The following is a 12,191-nucleotide window of genomic DNA, read 5'->3' as shown; positions in this document are numbered from 1 at the left end:
ATTAGTAACAACCTAAGCCTTATACCTATAATCTCAGTGATTGTGAGGTAGAGACAGATGGATCAGGAATTCAAGGCTATTCTCACCTACATAGCAAGTTAAATGCCAGGTTAGGCTACATAAAACCTTGTTTCAAATAAATCTGCCTGGGAATGCAGCTCGGTTGGTAGCTCGCCTGATGCTCCACACATGGTCCTGTGTTCAATCTTCAGCAATGCATAAACTGAGGATGGTGGTACATGCCTGTTACTGAGTTTAGAAAATGGTTATACAAATATACTGGGATGTAGCTCAGTGGTAGAATACTTGCCTAGCATGTTTAAAGTTCCCAGGTTCAAATCCCAGGGCTGAGAGGTAAAACAAGCAAACCTTAATTTCATTATCTGCTTTGGTACTGGAGGTGTATTTCAGTTGGCAAAATACTCTCTTAGCAAGCAGGAAGCCCTGGGCTCAATTACTAGAAGCACACTGTGATGGTTTGTATATGTTCAACTCAGGGAGTGGCACTATTAGAAGGTGTGACTCTGTTGGAGTAGGTGTGGCCTTGTTGGAGTAGGTGTGTCACTGTGGGTGTGGGCTTTAAGACCCTCATCCTAGCTGCCTGGTAGCCAGTATTCTGCTAGCAGCCTTCAGATGAAAATGGAGAACTCTCAGCTCCTCCTGCACCATGCCTGTCTGGATGCTGCCATGTTCCTGCCTTGATGATAATGGACTGAACCTCTAAACCTGTAAGCCAGCCCTAATTAAATGTTATCATTTAAAAGACTTGCCTTGGTCATGGTGCCTGTTCACAGAAGTAAAACCCTAACTAAGACACACAGTAATGGACCATCATAAGGCATGACTTCAGTCTCAGCAGATGAGAGGCAGTCACAGGAGGATCTGGGATTTATAGTCATTCTTGGCTATATAGTGAGTTCGAGGCCAGTGTAGAAAATGTGAGTCTTGGTCCCAATCGGCCAATCAATAAACAAGCACATAAGCAAGGGGCAGTGTATTAGGAATACAATGAGTAGGGGCTGATGAGATGGCTCAGTGGTTAAGAACACTGACTGCTCTTCCAGAGGTCCTGAGTTCAAATCCCAACAACCACATGATGGTTCACAACCATCTGTAATGAGATCTGATGCCTTCTTATGGGATGTCTGAAGACAGCTACAGTATACTTACATATAATAAATAAACTTTAAAAAAGAATATAACGAGTCAAATATGTTGAGTGGAAATCAATCATGAGCTGTGGAGATCCCCTGTAATTGCTATGGGTTTTCAGGGCTCTTTGGCCCTCACTGATTTCTTCACTGACCTTTGTTCCCATGTCCCCAGCATGCCCCTTGTGCCCCTTCTACTTGTCTAGTATCACATAACCTTGGTCACATAATAATAATTGAAAGTAGCTGGGGAAACCTAGGTAATTGGCTTGCTTGACCTGAAAACTGGGTTTTACTCGTAAGCCACAAACCCAGCCAGCAGTCTTGATAAGAGGCACCACCAACTGCTTTCCTGTTTTTGGGAGAGCGAGAACATGGCCTTTACCACTCATCCCCTATCATGCTTTCTGCTGAGACCAGGCAGTACATTGGTCCAGAAGGTAAGACAGTGGGGAAACTGGCTGTCAGGAAGGACAGCAACTCCAGGCTATCTCAGAGCGGTGGCTCCGCACGCCAATGAATTGGATGATCCTAATAAACAGTTCTTATCTTCCTCACCAACTGCTACGGAATTTGACCCATAAAATAGTGGCTTCAAGTAATGGCTTACACCTCCCATCACAGCACTCAGAAAGTCAGGAGGATCAGAAATGTAAGGTCATTCTCTGCTACATAACAAGTTTGAGGCTTGCCTGGGAAGCTGGAGACCCTGTCAGAGAGAGAAGGAAGCTCCTCCTAGTGATATAATAGAAAACACCAATTTTAGACACTGATTTTATTTTATTTTTTTTTTAGTAATTTACTGAAAGCGCTGCTTGTACTGCCTGTTTGCCAAACATAATTTCACTTGCTACCTGGAACAGAATGACTTGGAGGAAAAGCTGCAACAATGTGGCATTGCCCTTAACAACTTGCTAACTGGCATGTACGCTTCCATAAAAGCTTGCTTGCTTGCCTGCCCACCTTGTGGTCTTAGAGTATAAAGTGAGAATATAAAAATGGACCAGATAACAAGTTCTTTCAGGAGCTTGCCTGGTTTATCTCCTCTCTTCACCTCTCATTGCTGTCTGTGCTTATTTGAGGAAGATTCTGGCAATAGTGAATCTCTGCCTGAAACATGGGGCCTAGTGGGGTTACTTACTAAACTGCAGGCATGATGTACCCTCCTGACTATAGGTAACTCTTGAGTTGAAGTAGACCCATATGCTGAGAACTTGTTTCCAAAGGGGGTGAGCTGAAAGCTGCTCATGTGTCAAGTGTCTTTCTCATTGGCTTTGCTTCTCAGCCTTTGTTTACACGGACTGCCTAGCTTTCAGTTTCTAATAACCAGCCTCCACTTGTTTCTTTTTCCCTTCCCCCCTTTACCTTCAGTGCCAAAGCTGTGTAACCATCCTCACTGGAAAGTAGACAATGAATATGGACATAAGGCCACTCCTTAATTATTGTGCACTCCATATCTTTTCTGCCCTCTCCTTTTTCTGTAGGCAACAGTATCGATGTGGTCAATACGGTTACTTGAATGTTTATATAACATCAATTTGTGTGTGTGGTGTGTGTTCTTGGCTTTTAATATTTTTAAAAATAGGTTTCATTTGAAGCAGGCTGGTGATGTACAGCTAGAGATGCCCTTGAACTTCTGACTGTCAAAACTGGGGACAGATGACTGTGGTGCCTATTAGCATACCAAAGTGCATGCTGGCCTTGGGCTCATGGCTTCTCTCAGTTCTTACCACACCCGCACTTACCATTTCAGCCAAGCCCTCTTGGTTGGCTTGCCCCTTATTCTCTTGGCTGTCTGTAGTGGTCTGAATAAAAATGGCTTCCATAGGTTCATAGGGAAAAGCAGTATTAGGTGTGGCCTTGTTGGAGTAGATATGGTCTTCTTGGAGGAAGTGTGTCTCTGTGGAGGTGGGATTCAAGGTCTCAGATGCTCAAGTCAGTGCTTAGTCTCTCCTGCTGCTTGCCGATCCAGATGTAGAACTCTCAGCTCCTTCTTCAACACCATGTCCACCTGCATGCTGCCATGTTTCCTGCTCCGATGACATTGGACTAAACCTCTGAACTGTAAGCCAACTCCCAGTTAAATGCTTTCCTTTACAACCATTCCTGGTCATGGTGTTTTTTCATAGCAATAGAAACCATAACTAAGACATCCCTCTATTTTGGTCCTCTCTCTGTTTTCCTTGTTTCTTTCTTCTTCCTCTCTTGCTCTCCCCCTCTCTCCTCTAATGGCCAGGTCCAGTCTGCTGGCTGTGTTTAATCTACTAATTTCTCCCTGCTCTAGACTCTTCCAGATGCCTCTGACTGTATTCTTCCTCATATCTTCTCCTCAACCATACCATGGAGTGGTCATGACCTCACTTTATATACTGATCTCACAACCTCTACCACTTAAGTGCTGAAATTATAGGTAAGCATCATCTCACTCCAGACATGCAGAATATACATCTTTAGGGTCACCGAGATGGCTTACTGGGTAAGAAAAACAGTTGTTGCCAAGCCTGACAATCTGGGTTTGGACCCTACGATGAACAGGGTGGAAGGTTAGAATCAACTCTCAAAAGTTGTTCTGACATCCACACACACATACCCCATAGCATGCACGTACTCATGCACACACACACACATGGTATGGGGTACCACATACTGTTATCATCACACACAAATTCAAATTTTCAAAGTTACTTTTCCTTCTGGTTGCCATTTGCTCTCTCTGACACATATAATATAGCTGTGTTTCTTAGAAAAGTTTACTTTGATTTTTTTTTTTTTTGCTTCACAATCAAGTTGTACAATAAATTTGTCAACAGAGATAACAAATTCATATGACAGGTCGAATCTATCTGAAAATAATACTCTTGCTTTTATAGGAAAAATCTTGTTCGGTCTTGGTTTGGGGTTTATAGAGGTAACCAGCTAGCATAATGGCACCTCGAACAAGAACTATCCACTTGCCTCTTTCAGTGAGTATGAAGAAGAGAGAGTATATCATCTAACTTATCTGAAAATTCACAACTCAAGCTAAAGCCAAGTCTCTAAGGCAGACACCAAAATTAATTCAGTATCTGTAGACCAACATGGATGTAACAAGATATTCACTGAGTTCTATCTTGTTGTGGACATTTGGGTATAATGTAAAAACTCAAGGACATTCTTTCCAGTGTTTTATTTTATGGTAATTCTAAAGTTCTCACACAAGGAAACAATACATTGGATAACATAGTCGGAAATTAAGATACTGACACTGAAGCCCTCAAAACAGAATACAATACGAAGTTCCCTTAGGCATCCGAAGCCCAAAGTGGTCAGGGGAAGACTGAGTTTCCAATATAAAGGCTGAAGCTATGTTGTAAGTTTAAATTACCCCGTGAAGGTAGGAGGCAAAGGATAGATAGATAGATAGATAGATAGATAGATAGATAGATAGATAGATAAAAGGGCTGATGTAATGACAGTGGAGACAGGAGAATCATCTGGAAGCTGAAGAACCCGCTAGCCTGAGTAGAGAGAACAGCTCCAGAACCAAAAATCTAGTATCTAGGCTGAGAAGGAAGAAAATTTAAGGCTAATATTTTCCCACGATAACCTATAGTACTCAAGAATTCTTTCCAGACCTAGACAAGGTGGCTTCCCAATGGCTATCAGCAACAAGTTGTTTTGTTTTTAATCAACAGGGAAGCTGGGTGTGGTAATGTAGAGCTTTAGGGTTAGTGCTGAGAAGTATCAAGAGTTCAAGGCCATCCTTGGATAGATAGCAAGCTAACATCAGACATCCAGGACAAACTGTAGAGGATCTTATCTCAAAATCACAACAGTAAGACTTTGTTTCTGTCCATGCTTGGTAGCAGGAGACAGATACCTGTAGGGTTTCTATTTTATATCTGGGGTCTCATCTTCACGGCCATTACATTTTATATCTCAGGGTCAGTCTAGGTTAAAGATAAAATTGACTAGGTCATCAGACTGAACCAAAGTCCATTTTGAAGTTTTCTACTTACTTTTGAAACATATTAGATTTGCATTTCTATTTAATTTCTCTTATTAAAGGAAGATAAGACATATATATTATATGCACAAATAAGGTAGGACCTTATCTTCTCCTGTCTTAATAGACGGCTAATGAAAGCAAGCATACATTGCAATAAGATACGCACAATGAATAGTGGATGGTTAATAGAGGGATTGCTATGTCAATCGCTGATGAGAGACCCCTCCCTACAACTGTTTTCCACCTTACTGTGGGACTCATCCAGGTGAGTACTGTTTCCCTTAGAGAAACTTAGTTGGGGATTTTATAATTCCTTAGATTTAAAAAAAAAAAATCAAAATGAAACCAGCTATGGTGGTGCATGCTTTTAATTCCTGCACTTGGGAGGCAGAGACAGGCAGATCTCTGAGTTTGAGGCCAGCCTGGTCATCAGAGTGAGTCCCTGGGACTCACTCAGCCCTACAGAGAGAAACCCTGTTTAGGAAAACAACAGCAAAAAGTCAAAAAGGAAGGATCTGGATAGAAGAGGTGATGGTTAAGAACACATGCTGCTCGTACAGAGAACCCTGATTCAGAACACCCACATGGCAACTCACAACTATCATAACTCCAGTTCCAAGAGGATCTGACCTCTCTTCTGGCCATCCTTAGGCACCAGGCTTACACACAGTGTACATACACGTATACACACACACACACACACACACACACACACAAAAGACTCATACACAGAAAATAAAAATAAATAGTCTAAAATCCTTTTGAAAAAAAATCTAGGTGAACTCTTAAGATTAAAATAGGGGTATACGCTTGATATAAGAATTTGTGGTTTGATATATCAGTTTAGCGATGCTTCTTTATCTCATTATATAGAAAAATATAATAGTGGTTATACACTTACATTTGTCAGTCCATTCTACTGAGCTACATCCAGGTCATTCCTCCCTCTCCTGTCAATGTTGAGATCAGACTATGTTCTTACTACTCTAAGTTATTTCTATTGTATGAAAGAGGTTTTTTTTTTATTTGCTTTTGTTTCTGTTTTTTTTTTTTTTAAGCTATGCATTGCCTTATGTGGCTCCATTAAAAATAAAAACAAAAAAATCGTTCAAAAAAGAATTTATTTTCATTTTATGGCATGAGTTTGCTTTCGTGTACTTAAGTGCTGGGACTAAAAGCATATGTCACCCCACCTAGCTTTGAGGTGACAGAGCTTTTTCTCTGAGACATATCCTCACGCTATAGCTCAGGCTGTCAGTGAAGTCCTGCCACTGACCTCTGTGGTTTTTGTTTGTTTTTTTTTTTTTTAAGAGAAATTTTTCTTCGTGTTTGAGAAAAGGATGGTATAGTGGAAGTTAGTGGGTCCTCCTCACCTCCAGATCCTAAATCTTTCCCTTTATCTGGGTGGAGATTTCAATATGGAAAGATAAAACTATTCATATCAAAGTAGTGACTGAGATGAAAAAGGTTACCAGGGCCCGCCTGACTCAGTGGATTCCGGTCAACAAAGCTCCTGGTCGTCTTCAGATATGAACTTGTTAGAGGCAGCCAGCAGCTGTCCAAATTCACTTTCTTAGAAATAAACTTCAGAGAAAGGACGTGGCCAGTGAGCTGCTCAGCAGATAAAGGGTCAAGCCAGACTGACCTGAGTTCAAGTCTGGGGTCCTGCAAAGTGGAAAGACAGAACCCTCACGAACACCCCTCTCTTCCACATGTGTGGACCCACACAGACACACAAAACAAATAAAAATGTGACTTTAAAATTTTTAATTAAAATTTTTGGGAGTCAAATTAATCTTAGCATCTGGGAAACAGAGGCAGGTGAGTATCTGTGAGTTCCAGGGCAGCCAGACCTACAAAGTTATGTTTTATCCCAAACAAAGCAAAACAAAAAATTATTTTTTGAAGGGAAAAAGGAAACAAGAAAGTGAAATTGGTAAATGTTTCCTTATCGAGGTAACTTTCTATGGTGTGTGTGAAGATACTCAATATTTTCATGAAAGTCTATTTACTTTTGATTTGAACATAAGCCTACTGTTTAAGTACCTCCTTTACACTCCAGATCTTTATACACATAGTTATTTCCTCTCTATGACAACCGGGGAGAGTTAACCAGAAGGCAAGTAAATCTGTCCCAGTCAGAGGCTGGCTCTGGACTCAGATCTCAGTAAAGCTCAGTTGGAAAGCTGGAATTCTTTCCTCTGAGGTTGCCACAGAGGAAGGTGCAAAGTCCACTGCCAAATCACACTGTGAATCTCAAAAGTTAAAGTGTAAACCAGACAGGATGTGAGGGCCTGTATTCCCCTAACTCTGAGAGGTGGGGGAAGAAGGATGGGAAGTTCAAGGTCAGCCTCCTGCTACTTACTAATCTCAATACCAGCCAGGGATACAAAGAGAAACCCTCTCAACACAGACGACAAACCTCAACCTCAAAACAACAACAGAACGTTTTTAAGGCAAAAAGTTATCCATATCTGCCAGGTTAGACTTGGAGTTGGGGAGTGGAGAAGATTCCATAGATCACTTGGCCTTGGAGGGTCTGACCTTCCTCAGCCGCCTAGCGACCCCCCTCCCCCATTGCGCTTCTAGATGTAATAATTCCCAGAGGCCACGAGGTGGTGTGCAAGAATTAGAGCTAAGGCTGTGGCCTCGCAGAGGAAGGTTAGGGGGAACTAAAGGGGACAGTCCTTAACCCTTTCTCTATCCAGTTTCACGGCCAGGACCCCAACTGAACGACTCAGTAATGGCCTCCAAACCCTTCCCCGGTCCATCCAGCCTCTCTCAAGACCTTCCCACCACCTCAAAGAGGCTCCTCCATCACTGCTTAGTCTGAAGTTTTCCGGGCTTCTCTGAGGACACTGCAGCTTACAGTATCTCTTACTGGCCCTACTCTGCACTTCTGTTCCCACATTTGGCCAGGCACTCACCTATCTACCGAGCTCTAGCTACGACTAGCCTCTTTTTCATTCTTTAATCCTCTGAACGACCTGGAAAGGAACTCAGTTCTCTGCTTTTACTCACGGAGAGGGCATTGCTCCCTCGCTGCCTTCTCACCACCCAACTAATTAGATCTCTCCAAATGTGCTCCAAATACACTTTCCATGTTACACAGGTTACATACAATTTGTAGTGAGCGATTATTTCTAAACTCTGCAAATGCCCCGTGGATTTAAGCACCCAGCAATGTAGACTGTTGAGTTAAATAACGGAATGAATGAAGAGAGAGAAGAGATGGAGATAGAGAGACTATGAATGAATGAATGAATGAATGAAGACTGAATGAACTTGAACTGTGTTTTATGAGCCACTGCCACCATCCCATCAGATTTCAGGTGCCTTGTATAGCCTTGGCAGACGAGATTTAGGGTGGAGCTGACAGTGCCGGAGGGGCGGAGTCTCTGAGCCGCGGGGCTCCCGCGGGCCTGCGCGCCAGGTGAACTTTTGATTTTCATTTTCACGTGAATCCGGGCAGGTGGCGTGGGGGCGGGGTGAGATGGGGACAGAACTGCCCCCCACCCTTGGGAGACCGGCGGTGCCTCTGGTCACCCCAGGGAGGGGGCGGGGCGGGGAGGACACGCCCTCTCGCGGGCGCGGGCCGCCCAGAGGGATTGGTGCCGGGTGCCCGCGCCGCGCCGGGCCGCGAAGGAGGCTGCCCCAAGCGGGCAGCGGCGGCGTAGGGCCGGGCCGAAAGGCCGATCCTGAGGGTCTGGAGTCCGGCGTGGCCATGGGGACCGGGGCCGGTGGGCCGGGTGTCCTGGCGCTGCTGCTCGCCCTGTGCACTCCGCTCCCGTTGCAGGCGGAGGAGCTGGGTGAGTGACCGCGGGGACCCGGGGCTCCGGGAGAGCTGTGCTGTGGGCCTCGGAGGAGCCTGCCGAGGGGCGGGAGGTCTCCGCCAGACGGGGGATGGACTGAAGTCAGCGGGTGCATTCGGAATCGCTCCCCGATACTTCTTCCCCCGTTCCCCTCCGCCCCCATAAAGGAGCCCGGCAGCTTGGCGCCTGCTCCCCGGCTGCCTTCGCGGTGTCCCCGCCCGGCCACTTAGTTCTGAGACTTCCCGACCCTTCCCGGCGGGTGCTAGTGGCCTGGCCCCGGGTGCGCGCCCGGCGTTGCCCCGCCAGCTCCCGATCTCTGCCTGCAAATGGGGGTGCTCCTGCGGGGCTGCCTCAGAGCCGACTGCAGACCGGGCCCCCGCCGCCTCACACTTGTCCGGCTGGCGACCGGAGTTGGAACCTTGAGGACCCTCAAGGGTATTTGAGCGAGGCGACTGCGGCCCAGGCTGCTTTTCCTCTGTAGTCGATCTTTGGCTTTCAGCGCCACCGAATTTACTCTCAGTTCACCAGATAAAAGCAGGAAACTGGTTTCCCAGCCCTACATGGCTTTACTTCATTAATCTGCTTTAATTAGTTCTCCTTAGTTAGGACGGGCCAGCTTTCTGTAGTTTTTTTTTTGTTTTGTTTCTTTCGGTTTTTGTTTCTCTCCGTTCCTGCCTTTGCTCCTCTGTAACTGGGGTTAATTAATGGCAGTGAGTTTATGCAGAATACTTGAATACCACTCCCGCCCCCGCTATGCTTTCTGGGGGGCGGGAACAGAAATCGAAGCTTAACTCATCGCTGGAATTTTTCTTCATTGAACAATGTATTTGTTCACCCAAACATTGAACATGTTGGTAGCATGAAGAACAAAAAGCAAAAGTGTAGTTATTTTCTTTAGTTACTGTAACATAGTCTACCGTGTGTTAGTTAGATTTGCACTGTGTAAGATTTTATGAATGCTTTATAAACGTGGTGTTTTCTTTGGGTTTTGGCGGTGCTGGGAATTCTGTGCAAGGTAAGCCTTCCAACAACCGAACTATATTCCAGCCACTGAATGTTTTAATAACTGAAGACACTCTCTCAAGTCGATGTTTAAAAAATGTAACATTTTACGAACGGTGTGGGTTTTAAATAATACAGATAATTTTAATTGTGTGTATTTGTGTCTGGGTTGAGATATAGGTATGTTGAATACATATGCCCACAGAGACCAGAAGTGTCTGATCTCTTGGACCTGCAGTTACAGGTAGGTGTGGGTACTGGGAACCAAGCTTGGGTCCTCTGAGAGAACAGTGTGTGCTTTTAACCCCTGAGACATCTTTGCAACCCCATTTTTAAAATTTTTATTTAATTTCTTGTTATTATTAATATTTGCTGTTTGAGACGGGGCTTTATTTTGTACCCCAGGCTAGCCTGAAACTCACGTGGAACACAGACTACTCTTGAATTCATAGCGATCCTGTTCAAGTGCTGGGATTATAGGCACAAGCCACTATATCCAGCTCAGTTGGCTGTTTTATTTGTTTCTGGCTTTTGCCTATTTCTTATTAATTTTTTTACGTTGTTTTAAATTATGTCTACGAATGTGGGTATGTGCACGTGAGTGCACAGAAGCCCCTGTGAGTAGAACCAGTTGATGTGGGTGCTGGGAACTGCTCCTCTGCTGGAGCTCTGTCATCTCTTAACTGCCACAGCTCATTCATATTTTTTTTTCTTCCTAGTTTCCTTTCTTGCTTTTTGTTTATTTATTAGAGACAGGATCTTTTGTAGACTTCCTGCTTCGAACTCACTGTTTAGCTGGAATGCCTGATCCTCTTTCCTCAGCCTCTGACAATGGTGTAGTGGTGGAGAGCACTTTGTAGTCTGTGAGTTGGCCTCCCAGCAGGTCCTCTACAAGAAAAGGCTTGCCTGGGCTAAGTGAGTACTTCAGAAGATGATTGTTTAGAATCTCCGCCAGCTTCAGATTTTAGACCTTGTTGCCTTTGACTGATGGGAGATGCTGTCATTGGGGTTATTGTGGAACATCCTATGCGTTTGGGACTTTAAATGAACACTCACTCACTTTTAGCTGAGGCACTTTGGAAACAGAGGCAGGACAATTGCCTTCAGTTTAAGGCTAGTCTGGATTACATAGTAAATGTGTGGCCAAGCAGGACTGCACTGCAAGAGTCTGTTAAAATAGCAACCAACCAACCAAACAAGTGTGGGAATTCACACACCCAAGGCAAAACTTAAGTTTGGGATATTTACTACAAAAGTATTGTTGGGTTGTTTTTCTTTAGACTCTCATTTTTTATTCTCTGGGTTCTGGGTGCATATGTGTGGAGATAAGAGGACAGTTTGCAGGAATCCTTCCACCAAGTGGACTCCAGGGAATCAAGCTCAGGTCCTCTGACGTGGCAGCAAACCCCTTTACATATCAGCCCTGTTTTTTGTTTTTGGGGCAAGGTCTCAATCACTCTGTATCCCAGAATGGCCTAGAATTCACTATGTAGCAAGGCTATCCTCACACTTGCTATGTAACCAATTATGGTCCTCCAGCTCCTATCCTAATCCTGCTCCTATCTCCCAAGTGCTAGGATTGCAGCCTGCACCACCACATGTGGCTTTTATAAGTTTTAAAGTAGTTTTCACATCAGTGATCTTCCGGAGTACATGGTAGGACACATTTTTCAAGTGTTCATAAATATAAATGTCTATACAGATTTTAGGTCTAGGGATTTGCTTCAGGGTCCAAGTTATGGGGTTGGTGTTTTAGCTTGGGTTTCTATTGCCGTGAAGAGATACCATGACCACGGCAACTCTTAGAAAGGAAAAGGCTTAACTGGAACTGGCTTATAGTTCAGAGGTTTAGTCTGTTATCATCATGGCATGATGCATGGTAGTGTGCAGGCAGACATGGTGCAGGAGAACGAGCTGACAGTTGTACATCTTGTTCCACGGGTCGCAGAGTGAACTGGCTTGAGATTCTGAGGCCCCAAAACCCACTCCCTAATGATGCACGGTTTCTTCCATGGCCACACCTCCTAATAGTGCCACTCCCTATGTGCCTATGGGGCCATTTTTATGCAAGCCACCACAGTTGGGTAGTGTTAGATCTGAAGTCTGTGCTCTCAATGCTTAAATTTTAGCTTACTACATTGACTTGGACCTTTGTTCCTGGAGTTTGGGGCTTCCTGGTTACACAGTCTCCTGGATCTGCCTAGCTACCAATACCCATGGAAGCTTTATAGCTGGAGC

General features: G+C 44.4%; 1 protein-coding gene across 1 annotated transcript in view; it reads left to right on the top strand.

Annotated features, from left to right (window-relative positions):
- Positions 1–8,718: 8,718 nt before the first annotated feature.
- The window catches only part of Dcbld1 (discoidin, CUB and LCCL domain containing 1), a 97,159-nt gene continuing 93,686 nt past the window's right edge, over positions 8,719–12,191 (top strand). The window contains exon 1 of the mRNA XM_034524830.2: positions 8,719–8,948. Within this exon, the coding sequence (XP_034380721.1) occupies positions 8,864–8,948 (85 nt within the window). The 5' untranslated portion in view covers positions 8,719–8,863. The remainder of the gene's footprint in view (positions 8,949–12,191) is intronic.

Source organism: Arvicanthis niloticus, chromosome 20 (assembly GCF_011762505.2).
Source record: "Arvicanthis niloticus isolate mArvNil1 chromosome 20, mArvNil1.pat.X, whole genome shotgun sequence".
Classification (NCBI taxonomy): Eukaryota; Metazoa; Chordata; class Mammalia; order Rodentia; family Muridae; genus Arvicanthis; species Arvicanthis niloticus.
Note: the sequence above shows the minus strand (reverse complement) of the source record. Positions and strands in the feature narration are given on the sequence as shown.